Raw genomic sequence first — 18,833 nt, forward strand, 5'->3', positions numbered from 1 at the left:
TCCTCATTCCTCAGCCTTCTTCCCTAAACAATTAAACCTTCAGTAACCGCTGCCCATCTCTCCATCTCCCTTCCACTTAGAATGGCCAGCATCCAGTCCATCCGCAAGGCACAGAGGGCTGACGGCCCGGCAACGATCATGGCCATCGGAACCGCCAACCCTCCTCATGCCGTCGACCAGAGCACCTACCCCGACTTCTACTTCCGAATCACCCAAAATGAGCACAAGCTCGAGCTCAAAGAGAAGTTCAAGCGCATATGTAAGAGCTTAATTGTTGCACGCTTTGCTTCCTTGTATACTTTAATTTGCTTATCATACACAAAACCAGTACTCAGGGACGTTCGCCTTTCTCATCACTCCTATTTAGCTTGGATGCATGATATGGAGGGAGCCGGAGCCTTCCTAGTTCCCATCTTTCTTCCCAAAAGAAAAACGAAGAAAAAGGGGAATCAGGAGGGAGCTGATCGTAATACATTTTTATCCAAATCATCCACGCATATATATCCATACTCTCTCCTGCAGTTCCAGATTATCCTTGTCATAATTCCAGTATCTCTTCATCTTCCCATTAGTGATTGACATCATCCTAGCTACGACAAGACTTCAATTCTCTCTCCTCTTAAACTAACCTATATATGCTCCTTGATGAGGAACAAAACGATCGATATTATTATTATTATCTAAATTAATGAATAAAAGATATCTACTTAATCTGTTGCATCATTTTGAAGGTGAGAAATCCATGATCAAGAAGCGGTACATGTACCTCACTGAGGATGTCCTCAAGCAGAACCCGAACATGTGCGCTTACATGGCATCCTCTCTGGATGCCCGACAGGACATCCTGGTGGAAGAGGTGCCGAAGCTGGGGAAGGAAGCAGCCGTGAAGGCCATCAAGGAGTGGGGTCGTCCAAAGTCCAACATCACCCACCTCGTCGTCTGCTCCACCAGCGGCGTCGACATGCCTGGGGCCGACTACCAGCTCATCAGGCTCCTCGATCTCAACCCATCCGTCAAGCGAGTCATGCTCTACCACCAAGGCTGCTTCGCCGGAGGGACCGTGCTCCGCATTGCCAAGGACCTCGCTGAGAACAACAAGGGTGCTCGTGTGCTTGTCGTATGCTCCGAGATCACTGTCGTCACCTTCCGAGGCACCGATGACATCCACTTCGATAATCTCGTAGGCCAGGCTCTCTTCGCCGATGGTGCAGCAGCACTCATCGTCGGAGTAGATCCAATGCAAGGTGTTGAGAGGCCACTATTTGAGATGGCTTCGGCAGCGCAGTTGATATTGCCAGACAGCGAGGGGGCCATCGAAGGGCACCTCAGGGAAGTGGGCCTCACCTTCCACCTCCTCAACCAAGTCCCCACCATTATCTCCAAGAACATTGAGAAGAGTTTAGAGGAGGCATTCCAGCAGCTGGGTATCTCTGATTGGAATTCATTGTTCTGGATTGCACACCCCGGTGGCCCGGCCATACTTGACGCAATCGAGTCAAAGCTGAAGTTGAAGCCAGAGAAGCTCCGGGCGACACGGCACGTACTTAGCGAATACGGGAACATGTCCAGTGCTTGTGTGTTTTTCATAATGGATGAGATGAGGAAGTGGTCTGCGGAAGAAAAGAAGGGGACCACCGGAGAGGGGCTTGATTGGGGAGTGCTCTATGGATTTGGGCCAGGGCTCACCATGGAGACCGTCGTTCTCAAAAGTGTGGCAATCTAGGATTTGCATGCTATATTTTTTCTCGTTGATTCATTTGATGCAGTCTTCGACCACACAGCATTTTAAAAGACTATATATGTATGAGATATACAATGAATAAAAGGGCGAATAAAAAGCCTAATAGATTGTGATAATACTGAATTAGTGAGTGTATTTTCCTCCAAGAATCACCAAAGTGTTTGCTCACCAAAAAAAAAAAAAAAAGGAATAACGTACTGAAGGGGTAGGTCTCTATGTAAGATCCTATATAAGTTTATCACTACCAAAGTAAACGAACATTTCTCCATTGTATACTAAAGTTCGTCTTCCTCGTGTCGTCAACTTTGGACGCGCGCCTGCGGCCAAATATTTAAATGAGGCATTTCTATTTCGCATCTGCTGAAATCAATCTTGACTTTTGCTAGCGTCAGAAACGTACAAACCAAGAATTTTAAGGAAAAATAGTTAGTTGTATTGCAATTTGCATCTTTTGCTGCCGAACAAGTCAGTCTGAAGGAAATTTTCAATCACTTGTCCAGCTGAGGATTTTTGACTGCTATTCTCAGCACCCACTCTTTCAGAAAGTCAAGAGTACATAACCATTACTTGAACAGTTTTTGTTTTCCCTTTTGTAAGATAGTGCCTCAAGGCTAATTAATAGCAATCCATTATAATTTTATGGTAGTCGTAACAGATCCTGCGATGGTTGTTTTATGATTATAGTAGCATCGCAATTTTTTCTGTTAAGTGTTAGTATTAGGGTGTTTTTTAATGGTCTATGATGTAACTGTTAAAAATTTATGTGGGAACCAATTTAATCAAGGATTTGGATCACTAATCTAGCCTAATTTATATTAAAAATATATGAAAAAAATTAAAAATTATTTATATAAAGTATATAATATCAAGTATTAGAAATATTTTATATTGAATGCTATTAATTTTTAATTATTACACGAGTAAGAAGAATCATGAGTTATCTATTTTTAAAAGGCTAAAAAAAAATATATACGATTATGAAAATATGTTGAAGTTATTAATATTTTTAAATATTTTAAATAAAAATATTTTCAAAATATTATAATGTATAAAATGAAGGTATTTATTTGTTATTTTCATTCAAAAAGAAGAAGATTGAATTTTTTATGTAAATAATTGATTATTAAAATTTGAATATCATACTATATTTGAAATATGTATATTTTGTAATTTGAATAGATTTTGAATGAGTATAATAAGTCTCAAGCCTCTCATCACTCTCCCATTCTCTCTTACTTCTTCTCTTCAATTGTTCACCAATCTTCAACTAATTTAAGCATTGAAAGGTCCTCACCGAAAAAATCTCTGGCAAGAGACTCCTTTTTGTAGGTTCAGCATTCGCTCAAGAGCTTCAACCTAATTGCCAACTCAGCTGACCTTGGTTTCATCGACCTCACCCTCAGCTCGAAGATTAGTTGCAACAGATATCAACTTAAGGTGTATTTAGTTCGCGGTCGGAGACGGAATTGAAATAGATTGGATTGCTAATCAGAATGGTCATATCCCCTAATACATTTGATTCGTGATTGAAAACGGAATTGGAATAAGATTCAATTTTGTGAGATCGGGGCATTCCCCTTCCTTTTTGAAATCGGAATTGGAAGAGGACTCTATCAAAATATTTGCAGAAGAACAGAAAGAAGGCTTTATCATATCTGTTTCAATTTGATTACAGATATCTTAAGAATTATTTGTGCTAGTATACAAACTCCATATAAAAAAATAATATAAGTTGATATAGGATCACATTAATAAAGAAAATTATTATGAGCTAATATGTGATTCCTAAAATCATATGGTCATGCTAACAAAAAAAATTATTATGAGTAGATATATGATTCCCAAAATCATGCTAACAAACTCTTCCCAGCAAAATAGTTAGGATGGGAGGTTGACGCTTGCGCTCTGCATGCCAGGTTTCATTATCTAGTATTTCCACAATATTGATATTATAGAAAAATAATTCAAGCACCTGGTACATGATCTGGTTTAGTCAATAGGCTGAGCCTGGATCTAAGATCTGGTGGTCTTATGTGTCTTGCTTCCAACGATATTGAATCAAAACTCCCTGATCAAAAGTTCAAGCCAAATCTTAGGTTAGATATCATGAAGACCTGATTCGCCACATGGCTTTCAGGCTATGAGAGGCGCTTTACGCGACCTCAAATATGATGGCTCTCGATGTTCGAAAAAGTAAATGGCAAATGGTGAAGTAAAGCTTCATCTGGATGACCCGATGTAAACAACTTGTTAAAAAGTCATGGTCAAAAGGAAAATGGAAAAGAGGCCAAAAAGAAGTAGGACGGAAAAATTTAGCTTCTACCTACCTGCATTGAGATAATTCATAACCCTAACCAGACACAAAGTTGGTTTGGAAATTTAGTCAAGACCACGTCAGTCAATTTTTGTCACCCAACGAGAAGGCACAGAAATTGAACGGTCTGAGTTCCCCATACTTCCTTATCACATGCTAAGGGGCTTAAATCGAAATCAAGAATCAAAAGATATTGGCCAGTATTGGTAGGATAGGGTAGGCCATATAGAGTAGGGGTGTTCACTAAATAGTTCAAATTGTTAAATCAAATCAGACCAAATCATTTATATCAATACGAATGTACGATCTGGTTTGAAAACTAAAATGATCTGATTTGGCTTATGATTTTTATATAAAAATGGTTTAACGATCTGAATTGGTTTTGCAAAAATATTATACTAGACCAAATAATAAACCATAAAATGTGTGTGTGTACACACACACCAATACATAAACTTTAGAATAGAGCATAGGTTTTGGTTGGCTCTTTTATAACAACAATGAGACCTAAAGGCATACTCTTCACTTTAATGGTTCCAGAAATCAGAGCGATACATTATTCCAAAAACTGCCCTGATAATTTCAGTCTTTATTTGGATAGAACATTTTTCTTTCTTAAAATTTTCTGTCTTCCATATTACAATATGTCAAACCGTTAACCAAACCAGATCAAACCATAATTCACCAGTCTAGTCTGGTCTAGTTAAATGACAAAATGGTTTGATTTAGTTTGTAAAATTAGCAAACCGTAATTTACTGATTTGACTTAAGAATATCTTCAAACAAGACCATGTACACCCCAAGCGCAGAGTCTGCTCTCCAATATCTCCATTAGATGTGCCAATATTGGTATTATTTTTTTACCTTTCTTTGGGTCCAAATCTATAATATAAATAACATATTCTGTTGGATAAGTTTTTACGTTCCGGCCCATTCGCCTGACGAGACCCAAGAGAACCATAGGTGATCCAGACAACCAGACTATGGATATATGACTCAAGCATATGATCTAGGCCTTTAAAATATTTTGGATCTGGGTCTCATCTAGATAAATGAATCTGATCTCGAGCAGATCACCTGATTATATGGCACATATGGTCTAGACTTGCGTTGGAGGCGAGGGCGAGGTCCATCGAAGAACCTCGCTCTAGAGCGTTGGAGATGCGAGCATCCGAGACAACATCTCCGTATTGAGATACCATCCTGCTACACCAAGCCTATTAGGGAATGGTGCGAGCCATGGCAGATCGAGCTGGGCATCATGTACTGCAACTATGCCCCCTTGATGCTTTTTAATTAGCGTCACGTTGTACCAGCTCAGAGAGAAATTTTTTACACCTAGTTACAGGTAAAATAAATTATACTATGAATATTTAATTAGCATGGTATTTTTCTAAGATTTGTTATTAGCACGGTGTATTTGATATTATTGATTTTGAGGAGAATCGCATGCGGCTAGCTGTTGATGCTCATTTATCTTTGCATTTCAAAGAGTATCACCACCACATCCATCAGCATTGGTACCATATGATGCAGAATCATGAGGTGGAGACAGCGCGACAGCGGCCATATGACAGCATCACTATGGATAATTGGACTATCATATGTCGATATTACGAGAATCCGGCATATCAGATTACACATCGAAACTTATTTTTTAGAATTTAATGATTGAACCATTTATTCTTAAATTTAGTTTGTTACCTACTAATTTAACTACTAACTGTACAGAAAAGATATACCCAGAATGTCGTGAATCGAGCGAGATAAATCATACCGCATTATGGGAGTTTGAGGTCGTTCGCTTGTCACATGTAGCAGATAGTAAGTAATTCTAATTAGTATATTTTAACTCTCTAATTATTTAAAAAAAATTTTATTAATTATTCTCAAATTGCAGAGAGATACTGAGAGTGGTGAGCTTCCTGGTAGGATCGATATCTACCAGTGGATCCACCAGCGACGGTCAGGAGAGTGGACGATAGGGAGCCAGGAGCTTTTTGTAAGTTTTTTTAATTATTTTTTCATTCACAGTTTTATTTTCAGTATGAAACTAAAATAGCTATAACTTTAATTTTCAGGGCCGTATAGTAGACATCAGATCTCAGCCTCTCCCTGAGGGCTCAACCGTACCCACAGATGACGAGATCTGTGATCAGATGCTTGGTATGAGACCCTGTTATGTTAAGAGCCTAGGGCATGGGATCACTGCTCCCGCATCCTCACCCTCATCCATGCTGCCTGCGATGCCCGACTGACGGAAGTGCAGAGGCAGACTAAGCAGCGGTTGATGAGTTGACTGCACGCGTCGATGAGTACAGTGGCTTCAGATCCAGATGATAGAGCGGATAGTGTAGATGGAGCAGATGATGCAGCTAATGAGGCAACAGCAAGTCGGTCCGAGCTCATCTGAGTGCTTCTCTTCTTCAGCTCGTTTCCCTTCTGCAGATGCCGACACTTAACGGCCTATTTATGTAGCTTTTTATTTTTATTTTAGATCTTTTATAATTTTAATTTAATATAATAAAATGATAAAATTTATTTATAAATTTATTATGTAAATTTTTTATTTTTATTTTTATTTTTAATTTATAAAAAATTATTAAAAATATAAATTAAATATATATATTCATAAACTATTTTTAAAAAAAAAATGTGTAAATTATTAGCGATGGAATTATTTTCAACAAAATATTGATCACTAAAAAATATATTCATGATGAAAAATTGATCGTAAATAAATTTTTTAATAAACTTAAAAATATTAAAATTTTATATTAAATTAATAACAATGAAAATATTTTCATCGTAAATAATAAAAAATTTATTATCGATGAAAATTTACATCAAAAATTATAATATTTGGGACGTAAAATTTACGTCACTAATATTTTTTAAATTTAATTTTCATAAAAATTTTTAATTAAATTAATAGCGATAAAAATATTTTCATCATAAATAATTATATTTACGATGAAAAATTTACATAGTTAATATTTTTTAAATTTAATTTTTATAAAAATTTTAATTAAATTAATTGCAATGAAAATATTTTCATTGTAAATAAATATATTTACGATAAAAAATTTACATCACTAATATTTTTTTTATATTTAATTTTTTATAAAAGAATTTAATTAAATTAATAGTGATGAAAATATTTTCATTGTAAATAAATATATTTACGATAAAAAATTTATATCACTAATTTTTTTTTAAAATTTGATTTTCATAAAAATTTTTAATTAAATTAATAGCAACGAAAATATGTTCGTCGCTATTAATTTATTATTTATTAGCAACGAAAATTTACGTCGGAAATCACGGTATTTGCGACGAAAAATTTACGTCGCTAATACTTTTCTAAATTTGATTTTCATAAAAATTTTTAATTAAATTAATAGCGACGAATAAAATTCATCGGAAATAATTATTTTTTATTAACGACGTAACTTTTTATCGTAAATTATCTTTTTTTAGGACTAAAATTTTTCATCGTAAATAGTTTTCGAAAAAATAATTTTTTAACGACGAAAAATTTACATCGATAATATCTATTATTTGTGATAAAAAAAAAAATTTCATCGTCAAAAATTATCAAAGATGCGATTATTTACGATAAAAATTTTATCGTTAATAACTATTAATGATAAAAATTTATTATTAATAATAAATTTTTTTCACCACTAACATTCTCTTTTGTCGTAGTATTCTTTCTCCCCGCCGCCGTCACCGTTGCCCTTCTACCAAAGATCTCCTTGCACGCTTCACCGCCCTCCGGATCAAGATCCTCGAGGCCATCATAAAGTTCTAGAACACCTGGATGCCTACCGCATACTCGCCTATGAGATCCACGCCAAGGACAACAGCATCCTCTCCACCATAAATATCCTGAAATTTGAGTAGGACAATGGATGCGCAGGCAAAGACACCACTCACTGTCAAGAGAGGACAGGTCGACCGACAAGAAAGGTCGGACTGGAGCGGCGCGGTGGTGGCGGGCAACGGCGGATAAAGTGGTAGGGGAGGCGGAGGGACGGGGTTTAGGTTTTGGGCTGGGGTGGAGATTTGGGGAAAGAGCCGGGGAATGTGAACATGGCTGAGGCGGCGGAAATGGACGACACAGTGGTCATACCCTTTGGCCAGGTATACCACGGTCCAACAGATGATGTCCTGTCCCTGGAGGTTGGTGGACAGCACGGGCACCCTTTGTTGGTAGCTGGGACAGGACGAGCCCTGGCCAGACAACGCCCAGCAAAGACTGTTGCCATCCACTCCTCATTTTATAATTCCACCCAGAAGGTTATATATATGGGAGCCAAGGGCATGCCACTCTTCATTCCTCAGCCTTCTTCTCTAAACAATTAAACCTTTGGTAACCGCTGCCCATCTCTCCATCTCCCTTTCACTTAGAATGGCCAGCATCCAGTCCATCCGCAAGGCACAGAGGGCTGATGGCCCGGCGACGATCATGGCCATCGGAACCGCCAACCCTCCTCATGCCGTCGACCAGAGCACCTACCCCGACTTCTACTTCCGAATCACCAAAAATGAGCACAAGCTCGAGCTCAAAGAGAAGTTCAAGCGCATATGTAAGAGCTTAATTGTTGCACGCCTTGCTTCCTTGTATACTTTAATTTGCTTATCATACACAAAACCATGATATGGAGGGAGCCGGAGCCTTCCTAGTTCCCATCTTTCTTCCCAAAAGAAAAACGAAGAAAAAGGAGAATCAGGAGGGAGCTGATCGTAATACATTTTTATCCAAATCATCCACACATACATATCCATACTCTCTCCTGCAATTCCAAATTATCCTTGTCATAATTCCAGTATCTCTTCATCTTCCCATTAGTGATTGACATCATCCTAGCTACGACAAGACTTCGATTCTCTCTCTCTCTTAAACTAACCTATATATGCTCCTTGATGAGGAACAAAACGATCGATATTATTATTATTATCTAAATTAATGAATAAAAGATATCTACTTAATCTGTTGCATCATTTTGAAGGTGAGAAATCCATGATCAAGAAGCGGTACATGTACCTCACTGAGGATGTCCTCAAGCAGAACCCGAACATGTGTGCTTACATGGCATCCTCTCTGGATGCCCGGCAGGACATCCTGGTGGAAGAGGTGCCGAAGCTGGGGAAGGAAGCAGCCGTGAAGGCCATCAAGGAGTGGGGTCGTCCAAAGTCCAACATCACCCACCTCGTCGTCTGCTCCACCAGCGGCGTCGACATGCCTGGGGCCGACTACCAGCTCATCAGGCTCCTCGGTCTCAACCCATCCGTCAAGCGAGTCATGCTCTACCACCAAGGCTGCTTCGCCGGAGGGACCGTGCTCCGCATTGCCAAGGACCTTGCTGAGAACAACAAAGGTGCTCGTGTGCTTGTCGTATGCTCCGAGATCACTGTCGTCACCTTCCGAGGCACCGATGACATCCACTTCGATAATCTCGTAGGCCAGGCTCTCTTCGCCGATGGTGCAGCGGCACTCATCGTCGGAGCAGATCCAATGCAAGGTGTTGAGAGGCCACTCTTTGAGATGGCTTCGGCGGCGCAGCTGATATTGCCAGACAGCGAGGGGGCCATCGAAGGGCACCTCAGGGAAGTGGGCCTCACCTTCCACCTCCTCAACCAAGTCCCCACCATTATCTCCAAGAACATTGAGAAGAGTTTAGAGGAGGCATTCCAGCAGCTGGGTATCTCTGATTGGAATTCATTGTTCTGGATTGCACACCCCGGTGGCCCGGCCATACTTGACGCGATCGAGTCAAAGCTGAAGTTGAAGCCAGAGAAGCTCCGGGCGACACGGCACGTACTTAGCGAATACGGGAACATGTCCAGTGCTTGTGTGTTTTTCATAATGGATGAGATGAGGAAGTGGTCTGCGGAAGAAAAGAAGGGGACCACCGGAGAGGGGCTTGATTGGGGAGTGCTCTATGGATTTGGGCCAGGGCTCACCATGGAGACCGTCGTTCTCAAAAGTGTGGCAATCTAGGATTTGCATGCTATATTTTTTCTCGTTGATTCATTTGATGCAGTCTTCGACCAAACAGCATTTTAAAAGACTATATATGTATGAGATATACAATGAATAAATGGGCGAACAAAAAGCCTAATAGATTGTGATAATACTAAATTAGTGAGTGTATTTTCCTCCAAGAATCACCAAAGTGTTTGCTCACCAAAAAAAAAAAAAAAGGAATAACGTATTGAAGGGGTAGGTCTCTATGTAAGATCCTATATAAGTTTATCACTACCAAAGTAAACGAACATTTCTCCATTGTATACTAAAGTTCGTCTTCCTCGTGTCGTCAACTTTGGACGCGCGCCTGCGGCCAAATATTTAAATGAGGCATTTCTATTTCGCATCTGCTGAAATCAATCTTGACTTTTGCTAGCGTCAGAAACGTACAAACCAAGAATTTTAAGGAAAAATAGTTAGTTGTATTGCAATTTGCATCTTTTGCTGCCGAACAAGTCAGTCTGAAGGAAATTTTCAATCACTTGTCCAGCTGAGGATTTTTGACTGCTATTCTCAGCACCCACTCTTTCAGAAAGTCAAGAGTACATAACCATTACTTGAACAGTTTTTGTTTTCCCTTTTGTAAGATAGTGCCTCAAGGCTAATTAATAGCAATCCATTATAATTTTATGGTAGTCGTAACAGATCCTGCGATGGTTGTTTTATGATTATAGTAGCATCGCAATTTTTTCTGTTAAGTGTTAGTATTAGGGTGTTTTTTAATGGTCTATGATGTAACTGTTAAAAATTTATGTGGGAACCAATTTAATCAAGGATTTGGATCACTAATCTAGCCTAATTTATATTAAAAATATATGAAAAAAATTAAAAATTATTTATATAAAGTATATAATATCAAGTATTAGAAATATTTTATATTGAATGCTATTAATTTTTAATTATTACACGAGTAAGAAGAATCATGAGTTATCTATTTTTAAAAGGCTGAAAGAAAATATATACGATTATGAAAATATGTTGAAGTTATTAATATTTTTAAATATTTTAAATAAAAATATTTTAAAATATTATAATGTATAAAATGGAGGTATTTATTTTTTATTTTCATTCAAAAAGAAGAAGATTGAATTTTTTATGTAAATAATTGATTATTAAAATTTGGATATCATATTATATTTGAAATATGTATATTTTGTAATATGAATAGATTTTGAATGAGTATAATAAACCATAACTTTATACTAGAAGCTAATGTTGTCGTGATGGCTAAGCAGTAGGCAACATATGGATATGAATTCATTAGGATAATATCCAACTCATTTTTAGCATTAAATTATAAAAAAAATATTTGATTATAGATGCAGCATTGATTTATAAAATAAATATTTGATTTTGATTGCATCTATACCGATAGTTGTAAAACGAATATTTGATTTTGATTACATTTATAATGCTGTAACAAGTTATACCTATTGTTATAAACCAGAGAATTTAAGGAAAAATTATCAGTTGTATTGCACCTTTTATTGCCAAACATGAATGCTTAAAGAGATTTTTAATTACTAGTCAAGCTGCGTATTTTTGACCACACAGCCCCTTTGCGAAAGTCATCGAAAGTCATAGCCTGATCACTTTTCATTTTTGAAATATTATTGTATGAACCTACTCCCATCTACGGTTGTCAGTGCAATGAGAGTTGAGTATTTACCTCGTCTTGGAAAAAATGTCCCTCCTTCCAATGGACTGAACAGAAATCGAGCTGCATCACCCTAGCTATAAAATATTAATTATATTAATTGGAGACTGACCAAATCAGCAAAGACATCCTATCACAAAGTAGGATAGAACCCCAGATCGAACGCCGAACCACTAATGTGCCAACACGGAAGTCACCTCTTCCAATCAGATGGTTGGTTACAACGAATACACCATAATTAATGTTAGTAAACATGCGCTCTACCTTTAGAAAGTGAAGACATTTGGTAGGGTTGACCAAATAACCCAAACTTGAAGAAATCCATTCAATCCGGCCCAATAAACATTAGTTTGGTCGGTTAAAAGATATAAATTAGATGGAATCGGATTGAAGTTTGTAAAAAATCAATTATTTATGGTCGGATTCGGTTTCTACACTTTTAAATCATATAAAACCGAATACAACTGATATAATATTTCACAAACTTACTTTCATTTTGAGACGGCATCGTTTAGACTTCAATATTTCATTCTAAAAAATACCGCATCACCCATTTGGATTTATGTGAATATTAATATTGAATTGTTGATGGAAACACATCAATTTTAGACAATTCTAAAGTGAAAGCTTTCAGATGTAGTTACTTTCAGATGAGTAAATTTTTTTTTTTCTGTTTTATTTTGTATAAGTTTAAAAATAAGTCCAAAATTTGTAACTTATAAGATTTAAATTTTTTTATACTAAATTTATTTAAAAAAAGTAAATAAGCTCAAATGGGCCAACATTAGACTTAAAATCAATATTGGGTCAATATTGAAGCCCAAACTGATACAATCCATACGAATCTATTATAAACCATTCACTTCGGTCTCAAACGGTTTATACATGATAAACGGTCGGCAGCAGATTGAATTTTTTTTAATTCAATTAGGTTCGATCGAATGAAATTTTTCTCTCAACCCGACCGAACCCAACCCGTGCTCAGCCCTAATGTTTGGTATGTTTCCTGGGTCTTAAATAACTGCTAATTTTTCTATTTGCTTTATCCCGCCGGAAACATCTAATTAGAGCATATGCTGATAGTATATTTTTGACATATTATCTACATTTATTTTGTATCTACATTCTTGGAAATTTGGATATTGATAAGGGAACATTTCCTCTAACCTTGGTATATGCTGAAGAGACGCAATTTGGGGATGATAGACCTATTCACCTGGGTCATAGACGAGAGAAAATCATGATCTCACCAACCTACAATACTCGATAGTGGTTACGCCCATGATCGAAATCCAATGGTTATGGAATGGATATGGTATCTAAAACTGCCAAATGATAGCCCACCCTGCAGTGTGCAGGTTGCGGGGGGGGGCGCCAATCTCTGCACATGCAATTTATGTAATTTCCACGGAGATAGCCGCCGCTCATTGCGGAAATGGCTTCTAACCTCCCACCGCTGCTCTTTGTGGAAATGGCTTCTAACCTTCCTCTATAAATGGGACCTCTATAAATGGGAAGGCAAGGGATTGATCCAAATAAGTCTCAAGCCTCTCATCACTCTCCCATTCTCTCTTACTTCTTCTCTTCAATTGTTCACCAATCTCCAACTAATTTGAGTATTGAAAGGTCCTCGCCGAAAAAATCTCTGGCAAGAGACTCCTTTTTGTAGGTTCAGCCTTCGCTCAAGAGCTTCAACCTAATTGCCAACTCAGCTGACCTTGGTTACATTGATCTCACCCTCAGCTCGAAGATTAGTTGCAACAGATATCAACTTAAGATGTATTTAGTTCGCGGTCGGAGACGGAATTGAAATAGATTGGATTGCTAATCAGAATGGTCATATCCCCTAATACATTTGATTCGTGATTGAAATCAGAATTGGAATAAGATTCGATTTTGTGAGATCGGGGCATTCCCCTTCCTTTTTGAAATCGGAATTGGAAGAGGACTCTATCAAAATATTTGCAGAAGAACAGAAAGAAGGCTTTATCATATCTGTTTCAATTTGATTACAGATATCTTAAGAATTATTTGTGCTAGTATACAAACTCCATATAAAAAAATAATATAAGTTGATATAGGATCACATTAATAAAGAAAATTATTATGAGCTAATATGTGATCCCTAAAATCATATGGTCATGCTAATAAAGAAAATTATGATGAGTAGATATATGATTCCCAAAATCATGCTAACAAACTCTTCCCAGCAAAATAGTTAGGATGGGAGGTTGACGCTTGCGCTCTGCATGCCAGGTTTCATTATCTAGTATTTCCACAATATTGATATTATAGAAAAATAATTCAAGCACCTGGTACATGATCTGGTTTAGTCAATAGGCTGAGCCTGGATCTAAGATCTGGTGGTCTTATGTGTCTTGCTTCCAACGATATTGAATCAAAACTCCCTGATCAAAAGTTCAAGCCAAATCTTAGGTTAGATATCATGAAGACCTGATTCGCCACATGGCTTTCAGGCTATGAGAGGCGCTTTACGCGACCTCAAATATGATGGCTCTCGATGTTCGAAAAAGTAAATGGCAAATGGTGAAGTAAAGCTTCGTCTGGATGACCCGATGTAAACAGCTTGTTAAAAAGTCATGGCCAAAAGGAAAATGGAAAAGAGGCCAAAAAGAAGTAGGACGGGAAAATTTAGCTTCTACCTACCTGCATTGAGATAATTCATGACCCTAACCAGACACAAAGTTGGTTTGGAAATTTAGTCAAGACCAGGTCAGTCAATTTTTGTCACCCAACGAGAAGGCACAGAAATTGAACGGTCTGAGTTCCCCCTACTTCCTTATCACATGCTAAGGGGCTTAAATCGAAATCAAGAATCAAAAGATATTGGCCAGTATTGGTAGGATAGGGTAGGCCATATAGAGTAAGGGTGTTCACTAAATAGTTCAAATTGTTAAATCGAATCAGACCAAATCATTTATACCAATACGAATGTACGATCTGGTTTGAAAGCTAAAATGATCTGATTTGGCTTATGATTTTTATATAAAAATGGTTTAACGATCTGAATTGGTTTTGCAAAAATATTATACTAGACCAAATAATAAACCATAAAATATGTGTGTGTACACACACACTAATACATAAACTTTAGAATAGAGCCTAGGTTTTGGTTAGCTCTTTTATAACAACAATGAGACCTAAAGGCATACTCTTCACTTTAATGGTTCCAGAAATCAGAGCGATACATTGTTTCAAAAACTGCCCTGATAATTTCAGTCTTTATTTGGATAGAACATTTTTCTTTCTTAAAATTTTTTGTCTTCCATATTACAATATGTCAAACTGTTAACCAAACCAAATCAAACCATAATTCACCAGTCTAATCTGGTCTGGTTAAATGACAAAATGGTTTGATTTAGTTTATAAAATTAGCAAACCATAATTTACTGATTTGACTTAAGAATATCTTCAAACAAGACCGTGTACACCCCAAGCGCAGAGTCTGCTCTCCAATATCTCCATTAGATGTGCCAATATTGGTATTATTTTTTTACCTTTCTTTGGGTCCAAATCTATAATATAAATAACATATTCTGTTGGATAAGATTTTACGTTCCGGCCCATTCGCCTGACGAGACCCAAGAGAACCATAGGTGATCCAGACAACCAGACTATGGATATATGACTCAAGCATATGATCTAGGCCTTTAAAATATTTTGGATCTGGGTCTCATCTAGATAAATGAATCTGATCTCGAGCAGATCACCTGATTATATGGCACATATGGTGTAGACTTGCCGTAATGAACTCGAGTTAGCCCTAACTTGCACGCATCTACTTTTTTTCTTTATGTTACAATCCAGGGTTTGAATGAACCTGCTATCAGTTACAGTATAATATACATCAACATATAAAGACACATAAAAACAAAACTAAGATCGTTTCATGCAACCCACACCATAAGCATCAACCAGAAGGAGTTAATTCAAAACTAAAACCAAAACCTGCACCCATCTACTTAATGACTGATGGCTTATCTAAAACTAATAAATTGGGCACATGCAATGTATATTTAAAAGAATGAATAAGTATCATAAAAATATAATTATAAATGTTTAAATTATATTAATCATAACATAAATTATAATAAAAATAATAAGTTATATATAAAATAAAATTTATGAAGAAATTGAGAGATAGGCTTGGTCAACTTAATCAAGACTATTTCTAAAATATTTAAATTTGAAATGAGTATAGAAGTAATTAATATCAAAGAGACTAAGAGTGAGTGTTTTTTTTCTTCTTCTTCTTTTTTTCCTTTTTTTTTTTTTTTTATTTTAACGAGTGCAATGGGATTGTGGGGGTTGACTAAGCAAACCTTGTCCTAGACATTCTCCTTGGAAATGCAATCTTAATATATCTTTAAATGAAGGACTAGAAAGAGGAGCAGGCAGACAATAGACGGGTTGCAGATGTCTGAAAAATAATGGATACTCTATTTACTTATCTTAGTCAGCTCTCGCTGGTGTACTGTAATAGATTTTCTTATGATTTGATTATCTTATGATTTGCGCGTATTACTCACATACATGGACCACTCCCACTATGGCAAGTATACAACTCGCAAAAATTTATTGCCTGAGAATGACATGCAATAATTGATCTTTTTGTTTGAGGAATGAATTCAATAATTTACAGTAATAGGATAATTTAAGATTGTGGTGCTCTCACTATATTTCTAGAAAAAAAAATGGAAAAAAAGGATCACCGGACATTTCATATTATAAAAGAGTGACCACCAATATGATTTTGTTTATCTTAATCAGGAGAAGCCGAACAATGTTTGTGATTTTAGAAATTGGGCTCGTGATGGGAAATGAGTAGTTTTTTTTTTTGCATACCCGGTTAATTATATTCAATCTTACCTGATTTATTAATATACACAATTTTCAACTTGTGCATATAGTTTTTATTTAACCTATTAAATAAAGACATCCTCTCAAATATATACCAGCTGAAATTAATCTCGAATCCTTGTACATGAATAACTTTTTGGGCCGCAAATGATAGAGAGGCAATGAGGCATTGCTTTTGAGTGATAGGATGAAAACACTATTAATCAAATACATGAGATATGTTGAAGAACGCTCGAAGCATTGCATGAATATTTTCATGCTATCACATGATTAAGGATATAGTTCAATAACAGAGTACACACCTAACAAAGGAAAAATTTTATATTCTTCAAATCCAGCACTATTGAAATTTTTTTGCCATTCACGCTCATCACGTTCTTTTCCTCCCAGTCCGATCATCATGCATATATCATAGAAGAGATGTGTCTCAGTTATTTTTGGATTGTCGCTATGAAGGTTTAGCACCATGTCCACGATGATGACCTTTCCGCCCTCTTCTTTAGGAGGAATTGTTCTGTTGCATCGTTTCAATATCTTTATACAGGTCCCCATCACTCCAATCATGAAGAATACCCTGCAGTGACAATTTCAAATAGAGTTTTGTCAGACATGCTAATACAAAATGTAATGAGTACATCTAGACTTTACTACCAACAATATCCAAGGGCATTGTTTTCTCAGAGCATGATGTTGTGTCAAATCTCTTTGAAATGGAATTAATAAAATTGTTAATTAGTGTGGTGATCTACTTCAGTTCCACTGTCCTGGTCACTTGTCATCACGCACAGAGGCCACGCGGTATCGTGTCGTTTAAGAAAGAAAGCGAAATTTTCATGCGAATTGAACGACACATGCACACTATTAAATTAAACGATAGACGTGGTGAGAGGAGTGCCAAGGATTCCTTTTCTTGAGAAAGGTTGCATTGTGGTGGAATATGGTCGAACATATCCCCTCCGACGGCGTCGCCCAGCTTACTCTCCAACAAGGTGACCATGACGTGAGGGAGGTCGAACACGGTGCACCTTACCTCCAGGAAGGCCTCGGTAATTATCCTTGCGGCGATTCCCGTCCCGCCACCAACGTCCGCCAGCATCTGGAGCCCCCGAAAGAACTGGGCGCACTCGGTCACCACGGCCTTCATCACCCAGCAAGCGTTGCATGCCATCGCCTCATTGAACATGTCATTGAGCTCCGGCCGCTCTTCGGCGAGTTCCCAAAAGACCTTGCCATCATGGGCCAGCTTGAAGGGAGTCGAGCATTATTCTCCCTTGAACCCGTCTTTTATGTGGTGCCATGGCTTCACGAACGAGCGCGGGGTCCAAGATGGCCCGAACGAAGGCGGACATGCTGGTGCCCTGGGTCATGAGGAGGAGTCGAAAGGGGAATGAGGAGGTAGACGGCAGTCTCCTTATCGTTAATTATCGCGTTTGCTTTGAGCTTCGAAGATGCCCTGGCTCACCAGGAGGCGCATGAGGCGGCCGAGAAAGGGCTCCTTCTCCGGAGGGATGGGAATGGATCTCGCCAGCTCGGAGAGCGACATGGGGCGGCCATGGCTGTAGATGAGGTCGGCGATGCCGAGCTCAACAGCGCACTTGAGGGACATGGAGCTGGCGATGCCGAACGTGTGGTTCAGGACAAGAGTTTGGGCTTGGAAAAGTTCACTGAAACTCTGATCGCCACTGATGAGCTCCATGATTAATCTGGTTCTGGCGAGCACTTTGCTGGACCTCTAGGCTACCGCCCGGGGAACACGCACACTAATTCACGGCGGTGGCTTGGTGGCAAACGGACGGTCACAAATGGGAAACCTCTTATCCGTTCGCACGATATGCTGTGACGGGTATCAAGTCTGGTGGGCTCTCGGCCGTGGTGTACACGACTTCTGGCGAGCAATCGTGGGGACCACAACGATTAATTGTACATGTGGTGGTCGAGCAGGACCATTTCGTAGAAACTATTTTAAACAAAACCCACAAGCTTCTTTTCACGTCAAATCTAGTAATTACAAGTAGGTTTAATTAATTTTTTTTAAAAAAATTGGAGGCCTGCATTCTTATTCTAAATTTTGGTTCGTTGCAGTCGGACGATTAAATTTTTGAAATATTATAATTTTTTTCTAATTATTATTTATATTTAAAATTATAATAAAAATAATCACATGATCTCAATGTAGTAGAAATTAATATGATATAAAATTAACAAA

General features: G+C 37.7%; 2 protein-coding genes and 1 pseudogene across 2 annotated transcripts; 2 read left to right on the forward strand and 1 right to left on the reverse strand.

Moving 5' to 3' along the window:
- On the forward strand, positions 1-1,857 carry LOC140850860 (chalcone synthase-like). The gene is made up of 2 exons (XM_073254347.1): positions 1-259; positions 732-1,857. Exons 1-2 carry the CDS (start codon positions 82-84, stop codon positions 1,721-1,723), a joined length of 1,170 nt encoding a protein of 389 aa, XP_073110448.1. The 5' UTR covers positions 1-81; the 3' UTR covers positions 1,724-1,857.
- Positions 1,858-8,389: 6,532 nt separating this feature from the next.
- On the forward strand, positions 8,390-10,229 carry LOC105036921 (chalcone synthase). Its single transcript, XM_010912643.4, has 2 exons — positions 8,390-8,647; positions 9,071-10,229. Exons 1-2 carry the CDS (start codon positions 8,470-8,472, stop codon positions 10,060-10,062), a joined length of 1,170 nt encoding a protein of 389 aa, XP_010910945.3. The 5' UTR covers positions 8,390-8,469; the 3' UTR covers positions 10,063-10,229.
- Positions 10,230-16,748: 6,519 nt separating this feature from the next.
- LOC105041536 (trans-resveratrol di-O-methyltransferase-like) lies at positions 16,749-18,594 on the reverse strand (annotated as a pseudogene).
- Between the last annotated feature and the right edge of the window lie 239 nt (positions 18,595-18,833).

The sequence above is a fragment of the Elaeis guineensis genome, chromosome 3 (assembly GCF_000442705.2).
Source record: "Elaeis guineensis isolate ETL-2024a chromosome 3, EG11, whole genome shotgun sequence".
NCBI lineage: Eukaryota > Viridiplantae > Streptophyta > Magnoliopsida > Arecales > Arecaceae > Elaeis > Elaeis guineensis.

Coding starts and splice junctions, on each gene's coding strand:
- LOC140850860 (XM_073254347.1), top strand. CDS start 82: ATGGCCAGCATCCAGTCCATCCGCAAGGCACAGAGGGCTGACGGCCCG. Junction 260..731: donor AGAGAAGTTCAAGCGCATAT/GTAAGAGCTTAA, acceptor ATCATTTTGAAG/GTGAGAAATCCATGATCAAG.
- LOC105036921 (XM_010912643.4), top strand. CDS start 8,470: ATGGCCAGCATCCAGTCCATCCGCAAGGCACAGAGGGCTGATGGCCCG. Junction 8,648..9,070: donor AGAGAAGTTCAAGCGCATAT/GTAAGAGCTTAA, acceptor ATCATTTTGAAG/GTGAGAAATCCATGATCAAG.